This window comes from Triturus cristatus, chromosome 1_2 (genome assembly GCF_964204655.1).
Source record: "Triturus cristatus chromosome 1_2, aTriCri1.1, whole genome shotgun sequence".
NCBI classification, from domain to species: domain Eukaryota; kingdom Metazoa; phylum Chordata; class Amphibia; order Caudata; family Salamandridae; genus Triturus; species Triturus cristatus.
This window is the reverse complement of record NC_140580.1, coordinates 326,709,449-326,730,983: the sequence shown is the minus strand read 5'-3', so window position 1 is coordinate 326,730,983 and position 21,535 is coordinate 326,709,449. Positions and strand designations below refer to the sequence as shown.

At 42.5% G+C, this 21,535-nt stretch overlaps 1 protein-coding gene across 8 annotated transcripts in view; it reads right to left on the bottom strand.

The window, feature by feature from the left end:
- Window positions 1–21,535, bottom strand: part of PAX2 (paired box 2) — a 133,383-nt gene that overhangs the window by 6,743 nt on the left and 105,105 nt on the right. For 5 of the 8 annotated variants that reach the window (XM_085603898.1, XM_085603897.1, XM_085603901.1 and 2 more), the window contains 2 exons: window positions 8,921–9,022; window positions 2,180–2,266 (listed from right to left, as the gene is read on the bottom strand). In XM_085603898.1, coding sequence (XP_085460024.1) covers window positions 2,180–2,266; window positions 8,921–9,022 — 189 coding nt within the window. Of the gene's footprint in view, window positions 1–2,179; window positions 2,267–8,920; window positions 9,023–12,410; window positions 12,654–18,799; window positions 18,881–21,535 lie in introns of all 8 variants that reach the window. The other 3 variants (XM_085603893.1, XM_085603894.1, XM_085603896.1) reach the window with 2 other exon arrangements.

Below are 21,535 nucleotides of genomic sequence, written 5' to 3'. Positions count from 1 at the left end.
AGAGACAGCTTTGTACCAAATACGCGGGGGACAGTGGGGAAGTGTATTTTGATTCAAGCTGTATCCCCACATGGCAAGTATCACACAGTGTCATAAAAGGTAGGCACCACAGTTACTTCAGCTCATAGTCTCTCTTAAGGAGGGCTTCTTCTGTGTTGCTGTTTGTAGCCCCTGTGGAATGCTTTATTACTTTTATGATTTAAGTCAATCTGTTTTTTGGTAACGTCAAAATAAAGGATCTTTAGCAGTTGCTCACTTTAGTAACACATTGTGCATGCTTGCTATCACACATTGTTTATTGCAGCAGCATAGTGTGGTTGCCAGCGTCTGGGGTAGGCAAGTATCCTTCCACTTTTCTTTTAAAATGTTGTGCCCCTAAGAATGCCCCTAAAAGTGTTGCGCCCTGAGCCTCATTCCGATATTGATGGCTCTATATGTAGAAGATCCAAAGTGGGGTACTCTTCCACCCACCATGCAGGAGGTTCTAATCGTATCCCTCCTAAAACTGGGAATGGCGGAGGATGCTTGGGAATCATATGGACTCTTATCATTGATAAATTGTGATGTGAATGTTTTAGCCAAGGCTCTGGATAACAGGCTTAGCGTCCTTATGAGCTCTTTGGTGCTGCCTGATCAATCTGGCTTTATTCCGAGAAGAGCAACGTCACACAATCTGCATACCCTTTTTTCACTATTGCAAGATATTGACCCAGACCTGGCAGCGGTGGCCATCTTTTTAGATGCCACCAAAGCTTTTGATTCCCTAGAATAGGATTGAGGCACTTGGGATTACCCTCGCTATTCCTCTCCTGGATAAAGCTCCTATACAGTCAACCGAAGGCAAGAGTACAAATTAACGGTGCTTGATCCCCATACTTTCCTATATCCCTTGGCACAAGGAAGGGGTGTCTGCTGTCCCCCTCCCATTTGCACTGGCAGTGGAGCCATTGGTTGCCTAGCTCAGGCAACATCACCGGGGATATGCGAGATGATACCATACCAGACACCTATTGGTGTCCCTTTACGCTGACGATATCACCATATATTTGCGTAATCCCCAAATGAGCCTCAACCCAATACTCCAGGAATTTATCAGCTATGGAGGGCACTTCAGCAAAACGATTAATTGGGGAAAGTCTCAGATCTTCTCCCTCACAAAGTACCCCATGATACATTCCAGATTTCCCCCTGAGATGGTGCGATTCAGAGATTAAATACCTGGAAATAATCATCTCCGAGGGGAAGCCTTAATCCGAGCTAACTATGGATCAGTGCTGGACACCCTGACGGATTCTATCACACGGTGGATCTCCGTGCCACTGTCGCTAGCAGGTCGCTTAGATTAATTAAAATGGTTTTATTACCCAAACTGCTCTATCTTTTCATCAATATTCTCTACCCCCGGCCGACAATTTTCTAAGCTACTTAAAACACAATTATTGGCTTGACCTGGGAAGGGAAACAACCCAGGCTCCGTTGCGATGTGCTGGTGCAGCCTTTTTCACAGGGAAGTTTTGAAGCCCCAGACTTTGAATTGTACTTCCTCTGTGCCCAAGCACATTACATAGCAAACTGGTTCGGCCCATCCCTCATACATTCCACACCATGTGATAGAGCACCAACCACTTTAGCAAAATACAACAGAGAGAGAGAGAATCAATGTCATGCCAAACTACCTTCCTTGATTATTCACTTTTTATTACCGTTGTGTAGGTTTGTCTGGCAAAGCTTAATTTGTGCTCAGAGTAAACACAACATTGACTTGGTGCTTGAGATTGGACTTGAGACTTCTGGGATTTCTCTGTGGTTTTGAGACGTGCTCACAATAAAAATGAGCTAAGCTTAATCTGTCCAATTTATGTATAATGACAATGACAGGAAAAGAGGAACTCTTTGTTTCAACTGAACGGGTCTCCCGAACGGTATGCAAGAAAGATTTGTGATTTCTGGTTCATAATTATAAACTGAGCAACAACGAAAACATCCTATATCTGGAGAGTATCTGGAAATGGAGCATATGTAGTTTGCTTGATTTAAGTATGGAAACAGTGAAACTTTGATCCAACAAACCTTGACTTAATGAAACAACACAACTAACAATGAACTCTGTGTTTCTTAGCACATACTCTTCACATGTAGTAATCCTGGAGAAGTGAAGAATAACAACGGATATACTCACTTAGTAATGCAGGATTGCTGAATCGCCAAGCTTCATTGTAAGTCGTGTACTGTGGGTGACTGTAGGGGTTTCCTGAAAATTCACTTCCTAGAAAGACAATGAGGTTGCAAAGTTCATCAATAACTTCCTCTCATTTTCCATAAAACCTGTGTTCTCATTTAATCATTGTATTCTTTTAGAACCCCAATATATTTGTTAAATATCTGGATATTAATAAAGCTAAGCTCCGCTTGTGTTTTTTCCTGATGTGGAATCAATTCTCCTTTCTTGTTATGTTATAGAGCTTGAAGATTCGAGCTACTTTTTTGAACCACCTATTTTTGTAGACCCCTCTTTGGGAATGAACAATGCATATGAGATAGTCAGAGACAACGGGCAAGAAATTGAAAAAGCATGAGTCCCGCAATAACGTACGGAGATGATTTGCTCACTGCTTGTGGATCGAAGTCGGGAATGTTTAATTTAGGTACAGGAGGGCCATGTCCACTCAGGAGTTTAGGATAACCTCTAACTATGTGAATATGTTTATTTACATTGTTTGTAAATTTATCTTATGTGGCTATCTCAAAAATCTGGCAGGGATCATGCACCCAATATACAATTGACACCCCAGATCCACAGATTAAACTTGCGAGATGATAAACTTCTCGAGGACCATAACAAGACTGGTATAAATGAACAAAAAAGATGGTACAGAGATAAATGGATCGATCGATCGATCAAAGTGGACCAAACTGTGATCATCACACTGAGACCATTAACTGAGGCAAGAGATTGAGTATCTGGTGTCAGGGCCTTTGATCACAACTAAAAGATGTGTTTGCAGACACATACTTGGTAACCATCCCACGCAAAGTGCGGGGCGTAGCTGGGTCATTAAGATTGAGTGAATGGGTGAGCTTCCGATTTCTCGACAAGCATGCTGGCATATAATGTTAAAATACATTATACAACAAGAAGGGCACAGGAAAGGAGCTTAAGGTACAGTGGAAAGGAAGAGGAATGCAGTTTGGTTGGAGAACTAAGTGAGAGAAACGCAATGTTTTATAAAATAATCAACATTTATCAGGACTTTCAAAACAGAGATGAGAGAGTGTGTGTGCTTTGGTCAGTGTGTGTATGCAAAAATCTGAAGTGAAATCCGACAGACACTTCACCATACCCAACTGAAAGCACCTCTATCCAACTATTCATCAGAATACATTAATTCAGGGGGTTTAACACCCCACTGCCCTGAAGCTGTGCCACTGGCGATGTGGCTTCCCTCTTACAGATATCACTCGAAAAACTACTTTAAAGTACATATGCACCTGGAGATCTGGTGAATCTTCAAATACATCTAGGGTCCTCTATTTTTATGTATCTTTTTTTCATTTTATAGTTTTGCATACAATGTTAGTTTGTTGTTTTGGTTTGTGAAGCCCCTTGCCGCACTTGTAGACCTGCATTGCCTGCTTTCCTCCAATAAAAAGTTATAAAATACAATACAATATGCTCTCAAAAATATCTTTGAACGTGATGCTTTTTTCTGCTAATTTTCCCAAGTGAAGTCTAGGTTTTTGCAAAGATGAAAATTCATGGCCTGCTCGGACGATGGTCTGTCTGACGAATAATAGCTGGCCTGTGGGTCCTTTATGCGTTCAGGTATCTAGAGTAGGTATATTTATATTGTGACTTTAGCCTCATGCAGCAAGGATTGCACTTTTGGCCAAATGGACTAACACCACAGCAGGGATGTTGTTCTTTGCTGGTCTGGTACTGTTGGAGCCACAAGTGTCTTCAATGTGATATGTTTTTACTTATGCTCTCTTATTACATGATGGCACCAAACTCATACTGAGTCTGAAGGGTTGGAGTGCTGTATTAATCCTCTGTAAGATACACCTCTGTATGTGCACATGGTTACTGACAACATAAATACATATTAACATCTATTCTCTTGTCCCTAAACAGTCCATCAATAAAAACAGCGATAGTGATCGAAAAGATGAGTGAGAATTTTGAGAGGAAACAACCAATAAACAGGCTTGTTGCAAATCTTACAACAATTCATATGCAGGATTGGTTAATCCTTTAGGTTAGGTGAGGCCATTTTCTGCCCGCCATATTATGATGGCGGGCGGTACCATGGCGGTCGGAAACACCGACTGCCACGTATCCGACACTGCGGAGGCCCTCAGAATGTAATGCATGCCGGCGGTGCTTAGCAGGCACCGCCGGTCAGATTACGATGCTGGCTCCCCACCAGCCTTTCCATGGTGGTTCACCCGCCATGGAAAGGCTGGCAGGGATGGCCTTTGGGGGCCTGTTGCGGGCCCTCCTTGTTCAGGGGCAGTTTGTTTTTGCACCTAGGGGGCACCTATGGTGCCCCCCTACATTTCCCTGCATCATGTGGCAGGCACCTCATGGTGCCTACCACGTAGTGCAGGGAAAAGCAAAACCTGCCTTATTTCCACTGCGGCGGGTGCTGCAGCCAGCAGCACCCGCCGCAATGGAAAAAATACCTTTTGCGACTGCTGTGGTGCGGTTGCATTGTAATTGCATATTTGGGACCACCGCCATATAGGTGAGCGGTCCCCATCCCCTGGACGATGGCAGACGGACAGAAGTCCGTCTGCCACTGTAATCAGGCCCTTAGTCTTAACCTCCATTGCTTGAAGGTATGCCTGGCAGAATAAGGTGCAAAAAGAGAGCCGATTTTAAACAGAAAAGTACACACTCCTCGCTTTGAGGTACTAATAAGGACAGAACAGGAAGAGACGTTTGATTTCAATGGCTAACGCTCAACACATCATTCATTACTAAACTATGGTGTCACCTGTATTATGAGCTTCGTTCTGCTCCATCTAATGGATTCAGAAAATGTAGTGTGATTTACTCATTTACTTTTAGGAACAAATGTTCGAACGGAGTAAAGTGCATGTATGATGATCCTCTACTCTGTTTGTACGTGTCTCATTTCAGAATATTATCAATCCATAATCCCAATACCTGTAGTACATAATCTAAGTATCTGCAATTTATAATTCAGGTATTTAAATCTGTAAGGACTGTATTTGCATTTCAAAATACAGAGATTTCCAAAACTTAATTCAGTAATTTGTAATGCGTAAAACTGGAACTGTACAGCCTTTTATGCTGATATTTGACTTATCTAATACAGATATTTGGAAATAATATTGATCCGTAAGAAACTTTTTTGCTTTGGCATTAAACGAGTTAACGTAAGCCATACATCTCATTTCACCTTACTTCAATGGCATCACCTTAAAGGTTACCGTTATGACCCTGTTATCCAACCATACACTTGAATAGACATTAGTGCAATCACCCTCATAGTAAATCAAGATCAATACAAATTTTACTGATATCACCTTGAACACAATCACCTTCTCACAATATGCTCATCTGGGAGGCAACTAGTTGAGCGGTATGAGAACTCACATTTTAATAGAAAACATGTTTCTACAGCTAATAGAAGGAATAGATTGCTATGTTTGGTTTCAGCTATATGTAATGCTATGATATATACTTAAATTAACAGTGACACATATGGAAGGAGCAGTGACCGTCCTCCATTTTATATCTTGAGCCTTGAAGGAACTCCTTGATCGAAAGGAAGTCATTGCCTAACTAATGCATGTGTTGAACTTAGGGACTGGTCTTGTGGAGAGGAATATTCCATTGGCCATCACTTTAATTTCCACTATAACGCAATCCCCTGCCCCATTTGTGATAAAGTCCCAGCTGACAAGTTTTGATCAGTTATTTACGCAAATTTAGTGGAAATATATGTTGATAAGATTAAGGATTCTAGCTGCATGGTAGAGTACTCCTAGATTCCTTGCCCAAAGGAGAGTATAAACAATTCTGGTGGTGGACAAAGCATAAGAGAGGAGATAGGTGGAACCTTATGTCTGATGGAAAGAGAACTCTCTCATGTTGGAGCACCAATGCTTTACTGAGCAGTAACATTCTAAACTAAATGTGTATGGTACTCCCTCACTAAGTTGTGTTAGCTTTGGCTTCAGTAAATCTCTTCAAATGGTAAAACCTTCTCGGTAAACCTCTCATCCCTTTGGAAAAGGCTAACATCTTGGTGCGTGCAAAATTCTCGTAATTTGCTTTTGGCTAATTACACAAATTTTCAGAACATTTATGCAAAACTACATGTAAATAAAAGCAACATGTAATAAACCCATTATTTTGCGATATACTGTTGTGTGAAATGCAACTTCATTTAAATTTTTGGCACAAGGATGCCTTCAAACAAAGCACAGTGAACAACAGCTGCTCGCGTTCAATTGTTCCTGAGGATTTGTGGTAAATGTTTACCACGAATGGCACATAATTAGTTGAAGTGGTGTAATTTTGGACATTTTGCATAAAACACATAGAACAACATTATGTGAATTATACCAGCATAAATTGAATTTTACTCATGCCTTCTATTATCAAACCTAAGATTATCACAGCTGAATCCATAATTCAGAAAGCATTACAATATGGCTCCTAAAAAGCATGCATTACAACATTTCAAACCACAAACACATTCACAGTTAAAGCCCCACCCCTCCTGAATGCTGATGCGCATAGTAACCATCTCCTATAACTCAGTCAATTTCCAGATAAAGTCAGGAGATTGTGCTCTTACATGTTCTAAATAAAATATTGAATTTTTTTGTACTCATGCATGTAAAAAAGCACTAAGCAGTACATTTAAGAATTGAAATACTTCTGAAAGGACTAACCAATGAAAATATATAGAGAATGGAAAATGAAAACAAGAGCTCAGAATGTGTATGTGATGAAGGGGAACACAGAAAGTGCATTAGTTCCTCCCGGTCATCTGTTTAGGAGAGAGAGGAAATTTCTCATGCAGCAGGATCTCTGTCCTGTGATCCAAAACTGTTTACAGTGAACCTAAGCCACAGGTTAAGTAGAGGAGAAAGAGACACACTGAGAGCAGCTGCGGGAAGCGAAGGTGGGGGGCGGGGGATAGCGGTGGAGAGGTGGGTTCAGCCGGATAAGACAGCGACCACTGAAAAGTGTTTATTGACGAGGAGTGAAAGCATGCATGCAGCAGGATAATGAGCTTTTGAGCTCAACTGTGACCAAAAGGAACTGAGCTATCTCCTTTCCCAATCACTAATGAAACAAGTGTAATTTCCTCATCAGCATTGAATTTTGTTTAACTACTCCTATCACGATCACGCCGGCTTCTCGCAGCAGCTTACTCTCTGCAGATTTGTGGTTGCCTCATGCTGACCCTCTTTTCCCGGATGACCACCCAAGGATATGACCATAAAACACTATGGAGGGAGAAGAGGCCAATAGTTTAAGGATCTCAGCGGAACAATATCTCGGCGTAAAAGTCATAGTCGGTGAGGTCAAAGCTAGAAATCTCAATCCGGCATGTTTTGAATGTTGTATATTGTCTTTGGGATCAGCTATCGTGTTCATTGTTGAAGCCTTACATGTAAAAATGGGGCAAACAGTCAGACCAACAACAATGACCCAGAGCAAGCAAACCACATCAACATACATTCAAGGGCATTTGCTTCTGTAGATATGTTGATTATCCCCTCGCTGATCAGAACGGGTGCAGTAAAATGTACTACCCCCGCGTCCCACCCCCAGGCAATCTTTCAGTTCGCCACCTATTTCTCACTGTCATGAAGGCAAAACCTGCTGTTAATGAATCAAAAACTGGATCTCTTTTGTGGCGTTCATCCATGATTATGAGGAATCGTGTACCAAACACAGTGGCAGTGATAGAAATGAGGCACTAGAAATGTAAAGAAATTATCCATCAAATGGATAATAATGTAGCCATGTTTTTGTCAGTTTAGGGTCTTATCATTACATTAAAAATAACTGGTTCAGCTTCCTTTAGTCCCCATGTCATAAATTATTCTGTAGCCTAAGGTTCTGTTGATTATGTTAATTGAGGGGTGTTTGCGGCAATTCATAGTATACTTTACTTGTAAATACATTAATATAATTAAAATGAAGCCATTTAGTGGTTTTCAGTGGGCTGCCATGTATAATATTGTTCACCCTTAAGGATCTTTGACAAATTGACAACAAAGATCTGTGTTCCAGAAACTATTTTATGGAAAAGTCTGCTGTAAATTAACTAACAACAAGTGGTAGAAGTAATAATTCCATAACAACATTTCCTTAACTATGGACTCAAATTTGAAAGAAGTTATAAGGTCACTCCATATGAACTATTTCTTGAAACGTGGACTCTTACCTTAATTATGGAGTCACAAATCCCCAGCCGTGTTTAGACAGGCATACTCTTTCAGGGGCCGGAGGGGCCCACACACACAGAATTAGGTGAGGCAGTTGCTTTGTGAAGGTCAGCAGGGCACAGAAGCGAGCAGTCTCACTCTAGAGTGTACACTGCATATCTGCCTAAGGGTCAGGTACTATAATAAGGCACCACTAGCAGCATTGTTGTAGCCACAGAGGCAATCGAATAAGCCTATCACTACTCCTTGTTTGAGCAATATGCACAGAGATCTGGTTTTCTCTTGTGGCGAGTTTGCCAAATGCACCACAAGGGAGAAAAGGAAATGCAAGCAGGCCTGAAGGAATTGATATGAATTCCAGCAGGGCAAGCTCAGTGTATCTTCTTTTAGATCTGCATAAAAAAAGTACCATTAAGGACCAGGAGAGAAAATTTGATTATTCCACAGGTTAGAGATAATTAAGAGTGTGTTTCTAACTTACCAGGTACCATTCCTGCAAGAGTTGAGGTTGGATAGCTGCCTTGTCCAGTGGGTGGAACGTGAGGGGGATAACCGGGAAGCGTTGTACTTGCCATATCACGACCTGAAAACAAAAACAAATGAAAACATGTGGTGACTCTAATTTTAACCTTAGCTTGCTTTCATTTCTAGTGCCCACAACCTTTAGAGATGCTCTAGTAGTTGTCAATGAAAAGTGAAGTAAAACTGTTATGTGAATTGCATTAATCCTCCACATTAAGGATAGTTTCAATGTACCTAGAGTTAATTGAAAATAGCCATTCAGTCTTAAGAAGGCAAGGTAGCTTACTTATTATTTACGTATCTGTGCATAAATTTAATTTAAGCATACACATACACGTGCACACATACATACACACATGCATATACATACACACACACATACTCATTCATCACTACAATGCAAAGGTCAAATTCCATGTTGTTACCACAGTACAGCCTGACTTGATAAAGCTATGTTTATGATCTCATTGATCCGTCCGTGGAGGAAGTGTTAAGCTCCTTCAGGAACTGTAAGTCTGGGTCTCCAACGGATCCAATGCCCCTTCATATTCTAAGGTTCATCCCAGATAGTATTGCCCCAACATATCAGCATATGTTTGCCATCTCCCTCCACTCAAGGGTCATTACAAAGGTTTGGAAAAGAGCGAATGTGGTTCTCACGTTGAGAAGGTCAATGCCGACCCCGAATTTCTGGTGAATATTAGACCAGTCTCTCTACTCCGAGCAGCCTCAAAGGTCCTGGAAAGTTGGGTGAATAAACAACCACCTTTCTGACTGAGAAGAACCTGCTCCATCCCTCCCAATCAAGGTTCAGAGCCCGCCAAAGCACAGGGACCAAATTATAAGAGGCCTCTGAGTCCATCAAAACCAGCTTGGTCTCAGGCCTTAATATGGCTCTGGTGTTGTTGGACCTATCAGCTGTGTTTGATAGGGTGGATCATAACATTTTGCTGTATAGATTGCAACATCTGGGTGTGACAGGTTCTGCCTTAATTTGGCTAGGCTCTTTCCTTGAGAGACGTAAGCAGGTGATTTGGATGAAACTGTACGCCCCAGAAACAAAGAAATTCAGGTGGGGGTGCCGCAAGGCTCCTTCCGAAATCCCACCTTCTTCAACATATTTAGTTGAATCATTTAACATCATGGTCATCTCATATGCAGATGATACACAACTCTTGCTCACATATGATAGGGTTCTATAATTGCAAAGGATTAATTTGCTCGCTGTATGGTAGCCTTCCTTGCCTGGCTGAAGATCAACAAATTACAATGCAACCCCGACAAAATGGAAATATATGACTTGCCAGGTCAGAAAAAAAACATAGTCACAGTTGCGGACTGGCATAGACTAGAATACTTGAAACTCTCACTTGAAAACCCCCCACTTATTTCAGCCTATTTTCGCCATATATTCTATTTCAGATTGTTTTTGATGTTTCCCTTTACTGCAGGTTAACCCCTTTAGCGCGGCGCGGATTACCGCTCCGTGCTGAAGGTTCTATTGAGCGGGCGGGGCCGTGACGGAGCGGTTCCGTCATGCGCACAGCGCAACCGACGCGCATGACGGAACCGCTCCGTCATGCGCATTGAAGGGGTTAATGCAACTGTTTTAGCTGTTGATTTAGGCTGTGGAGCTTTCATAGTAGAAGGCAACTATTCTGCTACCTGCCCTTTACAAAGCTCTGTGCTTGCCTAAGGAATGCAGATCTCAGGATAAAGATGGCAGTGACAAATGTTTTCTGTGATAAGCACTCTTGCTCCATGGTGGCCATACTGACTCATTTCTAAAGGAATGCGTGAAAGGAGACGTGTCACAGTGAAGCGTGCATATCCCTTGGGATATGCTTTAACAAATAATCATAAGAAATATTATGTTGCAAGGTCTGCCATGACATGTTGCATTCTCCCAAATGAGACATTCTATACCTCCCAGCCCTCTTGTGTGCCTTCTCATCTTCGAATCCCTGTATGTTGGAGGTGAGGCCGGGCGCTGAGACACTGGCACACACGTGAGCTTTTTTAACTGGAAAAGTTTGTCACCAAAATGAACACATTGAATATTTTTAATAAACTTATATTCATTGACAGAAGCAGCATCCCTCTGTGACAACACAACGTTAAACGCTGATAGCACACCCTCCCATTAACTAAGTGACTCGTGAATCTTTATGCAGGGTTGTGACTTCGAACCATTTGCGACGGAGAGTCAAAGCCAATCCTCTTCACCTGGTTTACAGTAAAAACCAAGCTGGCCTTTCAGTCGTTTCTATGACATCGCCTTTGAGCAGCCATGTTAGGACAGGCACCTGAGACATGATGGCTAATTTCTCATGGAAGACAGTGTGTTTCCACATCTATTCCATTCAATTATCGTAAAAGCAACCCTCACAAAAAGGCAACTCGTAGGGTGTAATTTGTAGTCTGCATCTAACTGGCCCTCAACAATTACTGGAGAGAAGAACTTTGAGCGGGCTGTTCAGTGGGCGGGTCTTTACATTACACCTGTATTTGCTGGTGTTATGGTTATTTGGCATTTGTACATTTGTTTAGCCTCATTGCATATGGATCCTCAGCAATATCACTGATCATGCATGGGTCCAGTCCTAATGCTACAAAATTGTTCATGGTGATGCTGATCTACCAGGAGCACTCGACCGGGGAAAGCCGCATTTCCAGTCTACAGTGACATCGGCATGTACTTAACTTATTCCGTTTTTAGGCTTTAACAATTAAGGAAATTGATGAAAGGGTGAAATGATATTCCATTACAGTGATGTGGAATAAGTGTGATAATACATGGGGCATGGCAGCTTAATTCCTGCATATGACCTTTCTGCACAGCATTTATGGGGTATGTGACATAGAATCGTATTACTTATTACATATTTGATTATCACCCATTTCATTAAATTTCGCACTACACTTAGATTTGTCATCAGCAACCAAGTTAATTTCAGCGTAGTAATTCTCGTAAAAGTGAAAAGGACATTTGTCGTTTTGGGTGTCCATTAGGGTGGCTGCAGAAGAAGGAACTTGTCAGACCGTAAGACCTCATGATTTCTGAGAGTGTCTAAGGTGCCTATTCTTTGTCTGCTGAGACACATTAAGGACCAGCTTCATTTAGCTATCCAGCTATCCTCTGGAACAGATTTCTAGATGCCCATGAGCAGCTACGAGTTATACTGGCTAGAACACCACAATCACAAAGACTAGATCTGGACCAAATCTGGAGAAGCTAGGAATTTATTTGAGGTAATCTTGGTATATTTACTCCCACACAACATCATGAAGATGCTTAGCAAAGCCCCAGGTTTGCAACAGAGGAAATGCTCGGTACATAGCAACCAAGCCATACTTCAGCTTGGGGGAGTGTGGGCAGTGCTTGAAGCTGGTAGCATGTCCCTGCCTAAGATTCCTGCATTGGTTAGCAACGATGGTTAGTTTGGTACCTGCGATCAGTGGCTGGCTGCCGCACTGCCCGTACGAGGGAGCGTGGTGTGTGAAGGCGCTGTACGTAGGCGTGGACGCATCAATGGAGAGTGCCATCTGGAGAGACTGAAATTCGGCCAGCCCGCTGTTGGCCACTGACGAGGGGGTGAAGGGTGTGCAAGAGGCTTCGTGAGGCTCTTGTTTAACATAGAGATGAGAGGAGAACGCGTCTGTGGGGAGATTGGGGATGGAAGGGTAGATGGCTGCACGGACAGACACACAGAGACACAAGGAGAAGAAATGGGGTGGGGTGGAAAGAAAAAAAAGTTGAATGTAAATGGTGTGATTGAAAAAAAAACGAATGAAATACTACACTTCGTAGAATGGTTAAAAGGTTATGCCTAGTGAAATGTGCCAATTTGAGCCCTATCATAGTCATCAAGAAAGAAATCTGTTGTAGCAGCGCTTCTCTTCATAATGTTGGTGATGCTTGAAAGGGTCTGGGTACAGGTGCTACATTAGAGTACTTCACAACATAGAACCTTTTGTAAAAAATTACATAGCTTTTGAGGGGTTCATTTAAAACTTCTAAGAGAGCCTCAGGCAAGGTCTTTCACTTAAGAATGGAACACTGCCCAAACAGACTTTAAAGCCTGGAAGGCACAAGTAAGGAGGCTGCCATGTTGTCAGATTGAAAATTAGTTCCCTTTGTCACTCGGGGTGAATCACTGAACCCTTGGATGTTTCATGGTAAAACACCTGGAGCCTCTTGTGAGGCAACATTGTCATGTATCATCATTAGATAACTGAGGTTTGCTTGGATAGACTGCAGTAGACTTCAAGTAACAAGTCAACCATTAAGCAGACCTGCCAACTCACAAGGTGCGACTGTATCTCACACACTATAGGGTCACTTCACATGGTCACCCCTTTAAGAGCTGTTATCCCACGGAGAGCAAGAGGTTGAGCTGGAAACCTCTACATAGAGCAGGTTTTCAGCTCGTGTCTTGGAGGATGTGCTTCATTAAACTTCATTAGGAGTTTTGTATCCCCCCTAGAACTTGGGGCGAGTTCAAAAGCCTTTGTTTTGTGGTATTAAGAGGGTAAGAAACACAGTTGGGCCACGATGGGCTCCAAGCCTCTCCCTAACTTCACTGCCCAACACCTTCCTGCGCCCCTCTGAAGTCTTTAGGCTGAAAGCCATGCCCATTCTTCAAGCCCTGTTGCTCTCCCACCTGGTGATAAAGTTTTGTGGATTTTGTGGCTTGGCATGACTGCTTGATGGTTAGAGTAGAAAAACTGAACTCCACATAACGTGAGAACAAGCTGAGGGTTCCACATTCAATCCACCACTACCATGATGGCTTTGTGAGGGAAAGGGCCTCCTGAAAAGAGGGGACAGGCTTGAGCATAAATGTAGAATAACCCATTGAGAGATGAACATCCCAGGTAGAACAATGAGCACCACTCCCAATTGGGCAACAACAATCTAAACGGCAGAATTATTGTAAAATGCACTTTGGTTACAGTCAATATAAAGGGGAAACTAGTGCAAGTGGCAAAGCAACAGATGATTAATGCAGGATGCCAAAAGCTAATTTGCTGCGATCATATTTCTTCTACATAGTGAGTGCTCACCTCTTACTTCAGCCTGTCCTTTCTCTGGCGAGTCTTCGAACTCTGACACTTACACATGATTCAGTATTTTAAATTTGGGATTCTCACAAAAGGCTCTAAAGACACCCCACAGCTAGTGTGAGTATCACCCAGTTCTGGATTTGTCCTTTCTCTATGATCTTGTAGTTTTTTTTTTTTAATCTAAAGAGCAAAATTAGAATTACCATAATTTAAAGGAAAAACCCAAGACTGGAGGAAGTGCTCGCAAATGATACAGTATACTGCTGAGATCTCTTCCGACATGGAAAAAACACTGTCAGCACAATTGCATTATCTCACAAATGTGGTACATTTGTTTAATTAACAGAACTCTGTATGTGGGTTGACAAGTTTAAATACATAGTAAATGATGAAATATCAACTGTGTTCTGCGTTATCTTGTTCATTACAAGATGTGACGAGGGTGCTACTTTCTGGAACTGCCCTGCCTCTACGTGCGGGCAAAGCCAGGGGGCGCCAAAAGCAGATTTAGCATGCTTTCTTGATAAACTCTCGATAAGGCAGGTAACATGAACTGCCACTGGGTGTCACCATAGAAGAAAAGAACAGTCCTGAATCATGTTTGTGACCTGAGTCCCACAAAAGCTTCCGGCAGGCCTGGGTGTGTGGTAGATTTGATAGCACATCCACCTTGCACTGCTGGCCTTGGATTACAGGCGAGAAAACTTTCCATGGGCACTACAAAACTCTAAAGTATCTCTTGAACTAAGAGCTACCTCAAGATACCTAGGAAGATCAACTCCATGGAGTCAAAGTACCCAGCAGTTAGCAGACAACTACCGGTGGGTTCTCTTCCTTAAAATTGTGGCCGCACTAGCATCATTAGTTACCGCCATCGCTCAAGCCCGGCTGGCCTCAAAGCTGTTAAAGAGTAGGCGTCTTTGAAATTGACAGTGACACCTTAAGCTGCGTGACAGATTTGTAACCAGTATCCTGCTTGCTCCGCTCTGCTACCTAAGAAGACATGGTGAAAGTGACTTGTGACACACTGCAGCAGGTTCCTCTGTCTCAGTTACTGACTATCACCTGCATCACAATCCAGTCGACTTACTACTTCCTTGCACACCCCCCCGTTCACATCCGTTCCCTAAAATCACTAGAAAATTGGATCCAAATGGCATTGCATTGTGCGACAGACTTTTATATACTACTTCAAATATAGGTGTGGTGGAAGACGTGGAATAATGTCTAGACTGCCAACTGCAAAACCAAATTTCATATTTCACCAATGCTGTTGTGCACCAAAATTTCTGGGTTGTATAGACTACAGCAGTGCCATTTGCACAAACGTTTGGTCTGACCTAATAAAAGCAAAAGAATGTTTTTACATACATCCGTCAGTAAAAATTTTATGTTTCCACTATTTATGTACTGAACATCTGCACCAGTACCTGGACAATCAGTGAATCCAGTAATGTTGGTGCACAATAACAGCGGCATTTGGGCATTCTGTGCAATTCTATTGCATCAATCCTGATATCTTGTCCTGTCTTCTCCACCTCTCCAAATTTTGTGATCCTGTACAGATGACTTTTGCTAATTCATTAGGTCTCGTCTGACCCAGCGCATGCGCTGGTCTTGCGAGACTTATTGAGAGGGCTCCAAAAAGTGCTACCAGGCCAGCCTAGAGCTACAGTGCATGTGCGCGGGCGCGCGCGCCGCGCTTTACCGCGATTACTTTTACTTTGATGTTTGCTCGCGATCACTTTCACTTTCGCGGCCTCGCGGCCGCTTGGCATAGCCAATAGGTCTCGCTTTTGGGGCCTTATAAGTATTTAGTTATGCAACTGTTGCATGGCTAAACACTTATAAGGTCCCAAAGGCGAGAGCTATTGGCTATGCCAATGCTTGTTTTTTTCTCTTGCCCGACAATAACCAACAATTGCCAACAACCCAAACTCGCGCATCGACAGTTTACGCAAAAGAGAACAGGAACAGATATTGTGATTGGTCTATTACGTTTATTCAGTACACAATGCTCGAGATTTTGATGTTTTTTTTCCCCCAAAGGTTATTGCAGTTCTAAGTAAAATCACATCTGTGAGTTACAGGCTGATTGGAATTCATGGCCAGGGCAGGAGAAGCAAGTTGAAATCCCCTGACAAAAAAAGGAATGTTTGACTGACCGCTCCTGTTCAACCACAAAAAGGTAAATTCACCAGGACGCAAGAAATCTTTTGGCCTGGCAGTATTTTGCAAAGACAGACGGAAGCGCTGGAACAAAAAAAAAAAAACTCAAGGACAGTGGGTGTGAGATTGGCTGTTAATTCCTTCTCTCTGCTGCACGCGCTGATTAGGAGTTAAAAGGAAAAGACGCTCCACGGCGAACTTCCACCTTTTTTAAGTGATAAAGGACAATTTTGTTACAGAGGAGAACCGGGGAGACGCGTGGCACACGCTCGCGGTCTGGCGCCATATTATAAAAGATGGCTGAGAGGGGGGCATGTTAGACACACAGAAGGTAGGGGGCGGGGAGGGAGGGCTGTCGAACGAGGGGAGAGTTAGAATGGCTGGGCAGAGAGGAGAGCAGGGTCACGTGTACCGGCAGCAGCGTGATTTCCTTTTCTGCAGGTCCAGTTTCTTCCTTCCTCTCACAGAGTGATTTTTTTTAGGGCTAATCCTTTTAAAACGACAACATTTCTCAGGTGCGCGGCCTGAGTGAAGCTCTAATCCCGGGTGAAACCGAACTGTCTCCTTAAGCCCCTCCAACATTGGAATAACCCCCGGTGGCCCGTGGATTTCCTCTGGGCCCATTCTGTGGAGGTGGGATTTCTGGCTGAGACATCCGGGAAAGCTGGGGCTATTGGAACAATAGAAGGGCCTGGCCTCCTTGAGCCTAAGGTTAGGACGTTCCCGCTGTGGCGTCCCTTAGTTTTAGGCCGGTAAGACTTTAAAAGTCTACTGATCATCACAACGAAGCGGTACCTCCCCATAGACATGACAGCGCCTTACACAGAAATCAATCTGACACTTGGCGCAAAGGGGGGCTCACCAATTTTAATGACTTACTCTAAGTGTGAGTTGTAATGACTCTGACACCCAATTCATTCATTAGTTTGTGCTAATTCACATATATTTTCTTGGGTTACAGGTGGAAGTTAAGTAGTTTTGAGAAACAAAGAACAACAGGCCCTTTATCATGTCCAAACATGATCACCTACAAAGTGGAAAACAAATTAAAAGCTTTTTGAAACGCATGAATGTCCATTTTCCCAACAGTGAGAACAGTTCCACTTTTTTTTAGGAAAACTAAACAAAATAAATCTACATCCGTTTCCAGACGTTGGTTCAAACAGGAGTACTTTTGCCCCAATAAAAAAATGAAGCACAGCCAGATCTACTGGTTGTGAATTAACTTACTTTGGAAATTCCGCCAATGTGAGTGAAAAATATATCACCTAGAGACGCCCATGTGAATGTAATATATATGTATGCATGTTGTTTACATTTTGTTGCAACAAGTTTACATGATGTCTTCGTTTACATGTTGTAGCTTGCATTATGTAATTACACACTTGCTCACCTAATTTGCTTTTGGTTTTATTTCTGAATGGAACACATTGTAGTCTTGCCTGAATAGCAGCTGCATAGGAGGCATGTAACTGTAAGAACTGCAAGCAATTTTTCCTTTTCTGTATCGGTTCCAAAGATTTCAGCCATACCCTCATTTGAAGGAGGAACCGCTGAATTTTATGTGAAACGTTCGAATGCATTAATAAGGAAAACATTTATTTCTAATTAAAAGGTTCATTTGCAAATGGTTCAAAATTGCAAATTTATGTTGAAATTTACAGTCGTTCAAATAATTTTGTTTACGTCTACATTTAGTTTGAATTTGTTTTCTTTCATTTCCCTCACCGCTAACTATCTCAGTAAACCAAAACCATCCTATAACTCGAAACTCAGGAGCGGACGGTGTAGGTAGACGCGCTGGGGCAGAGTGGGATTGGGGGGGGGGGGGGGGAGTTAACAGACAAGAGAAAATAACATTAAAAAAAGAAAACCCCTTACCTTGCACTCGCGAGCACAAGGTAAGTGGTTTTATTTTTTAAATGTTTTTTTCCCTCGTTGTCATCTGTCGACTCAACCCCACCCCGCGACCTGCCACACCGCACCGGCCGCTCCTGTCTAAACTAATCCTAACCTTAATCTGAGCTTTCTCCTTAACTCTAAATTTCACCTTTACCATAAACTTAATTTGATACCCCCAACTTTAACTCTAGGCCAAACCTCCAGCATAACCCTCGGCTTATCCCTAACCCTGTAAGTAACTTGAAATGCATGACTTGAACTAGTTAATGACTACAGAGAAGGATGCCCTGCAAGAGCATCTATGGTGGTCTTCAATGGCAATGCCAGACCACCAGCGTTAAAAGTACTGAAGACTATCAAGGTGTGCAAAAGAGATCTATAAAGTTGAGTTTACATAGGCATACTGTTATTAGTACGAAATCAACATTTTTAGTAGCCAGCCATTCGCCTATGGTGTTAGAAGTTAAATAGGGTCCTACAAATGCCTCCCAAACACGCCTGCCATTCACAAAGTGGTAAAATGTAGGAACAGTAACATTAAGCACAGGTGGGGCATCTTCACATGCAACGCAGCTCCATAATCGCATTACGGAAATTCAAGAGTGATCTGTCAGTGTCTTGTTGGTATGGAAATTCTTTGTAATTCAATCAGAAATTAAGTGGTTTTGCTACCCTAAAAATAAGCGGAAAAACCTCTGACCCTCTCCAGTCCTCCTTGAGCTTCCAAAGGGTTCCCGGTAACAGGCGATGAAGCTGTGGTCGTTACGAAAGGCAGGAGATGCTGAAAGAGAGGGGATCGTAAGCGTTTTGGGGGACTCTGTAAAAACCCCAAACATGGAGGTTCATACGTCAAGAAGTCCTGATTGCACACTTTCACAATATCTACATATAAATACACTCCCCAAACACATCCTCTTTTCTCTTTCCATTAAAATGACTACCGAATTATTTAAGATATGTGCAGACACAATGACACCCACCAACTCGGCTTAACTGAGGCTTTTGTCTTACAGTATCTGCTTCTTGATGTAGGATCTTTTGCACCTTCCTATTTTTTTTCGGATGTAGGGATGTCGATATCTTTTAAATACTTCCCATACCTAGAAGGCGTACAAGTCTACTCTGTCCACGCAGGAATAACAGTATGCTCTAACAGAAAGAATACCCAACCAAAATCCATCTTCCCATAACAAAACAACTCTCGGTGAAAACATTCTTTGACATCAAGGTGCACAGCCAATGCAAGAAGCCGAGCGATGATGTCATCAAAGTGTGACAGCCTTCGTTGGCTTCTGAGCTTCAAGCAGCTTTGGGAGCTGCAGTTCTATGATATTACAGCCAAAAAGATAATTTTACAAACCTACACAAAGTATGGAAGAACACATTTGCTTTTCAATACATCTCCGTTGGATTTCACTATTTGTGACTGAGATAAGAAAGCAAAATGAACCCCAGAATCAAGAAGCCTCCAAGTTTGTAGCAGCATAGGCCATGGCCTACCAATACCCTTTTAATCGGAGAAGGTGATTTTATTGGCACTATGGAATGACAATCTGATGATACATCCAACACTGGAGGACATTTACACACAAAACGAAGGGGCATATTTAGGATCTGACAAAGAGTCAAATCTTGAAAACATATCTATGAGTCCATGCAAAGCCACTTTGCGTGACTTTGACTGGCCTCATAGGCAAGGCAGCTCAAATCGCTGCTTTGCTTTAATCTATGCTCGGTAGGAGTTCCATGGGCTTTACAGTGGGTGTTCTCACGCCACACCCAAATCATGTAAACCTGGGGATTGCCAAAACCTTCCGCTTCCAGAGGTGAGGCGTAACGAGGAGAAATAACTTTATTTCTCCTCATTTGTTTCTCTTTCCATGCGTGCTGCATTCTGCGGCACACATAGAAAGAGCAAAAAGCCGCCCAGGATTGTTTTTGTGCAGGAAGGTGCCTCTTCCTCCACAAAAACAATCAGGCTTACAACCCAGGCACCATTACACCATGGTCCAAGGGTGCCTGCGTTGGCGCTTGGCTGCCGAAGAAAGGACAGGAATGCACCACATTGGATAAATACAGAGCATTCCTATGCTTTCCCTTTGGCATAGGGCAGTGCAGCAAGGTGACTTGCTGCGCAGACCTATACCAAATCCCCATAAATGAGGGCTTAAATGTTTTAATATGAAATACACATTGGTTGTATAGTCTTTCTTCCTGTAGGTGTGCTAAATTCATTTCTCGATTTGAAAATGATGATACCAGCTTACCACTGACCCTGAAGAAGTATACGTTCGCATATTAACGACATGATATATTGGCTCCATTGCTAGATATGCAGTTCACTCCGGTTTGGGGTCTAATGCTACGCAAATATATTTATCAAATTGTGTAGTATGAGTTCAATAAAAATCAATCACAAATCTTAAATGTGATCAGGTTCTGACTTTTCCTGTGATAGGTGGTTTTATAATCTGGCACAGATAAATTCTGGGCCAAGACGTTTATGGAATTGCAAGACAGCGGAGGCATTGAATGCCTTGCAAGTGCAGGCAGACATCAAGTAAGCAAATATATCACTCCACCAAGCAACACAAGGGAGATGCCCGAAAGGAAATTAATAACCTAGTGGTCGCATCAAGTGATGAAAATAATAAACATTCACAAAACATTTGCCAATTACCTGGTCTTTGCCCAAAGACCTCCATGATTCAAAATGTGGTGGCACGTTTTGTGCAGATACAACGTGAGATGGGTGAGTACACATGAAGGTGTACCTATGGATTGACAGATACAGAATGAATCCTGCATATTTATCAGCCTGCTTTTAAACCATACAGCGACTACTCCCACGACCTGTCTTTTCACTTATAATCTGCATACACGCCTACTCCTGCAGGAAGACATATCTGTGCATAATCACTACTTCTGACAAGAATTGCCTTATGCTACCCTGCCAGTTATTACATTGTGATCCCTTGTTCGAGAGCCAATGTTTTTCCTTGTTCTATCATATTTCTACCAATGAGAGATTTAAATGTCTCTCCTTTACCCCACCCCCTCCCTCCGTCAAATCTCTCGATAGGTCGAGCTCAAAGTGGTCCTGCTCTATATTTTATGAGCAAAAGACGCACAATAGATGGATGGAATGCAGAACAAATCAAAACAATCACCCCAGTCAAGAGATCTGGGTCAAATTCATCATTCTTTTGCTCACCATGCCACCCATGGAAGATCAATTCCGGATTTCATGTTTCTATACATCTCTGTGTGCTACAGTCCTACGGCTGAAGTGGCTTAACGGTGAAGGATGGAGTATGAGCAGAACCTAGCGACCCGTCACCCTTGGTGAACGTTGCCAGTTTATATTTATGAATCCAGGTTCTCTCAATGCACCAAGCAGATAACTGAGATTTGGATCTTGACGCCCTAAATCGAA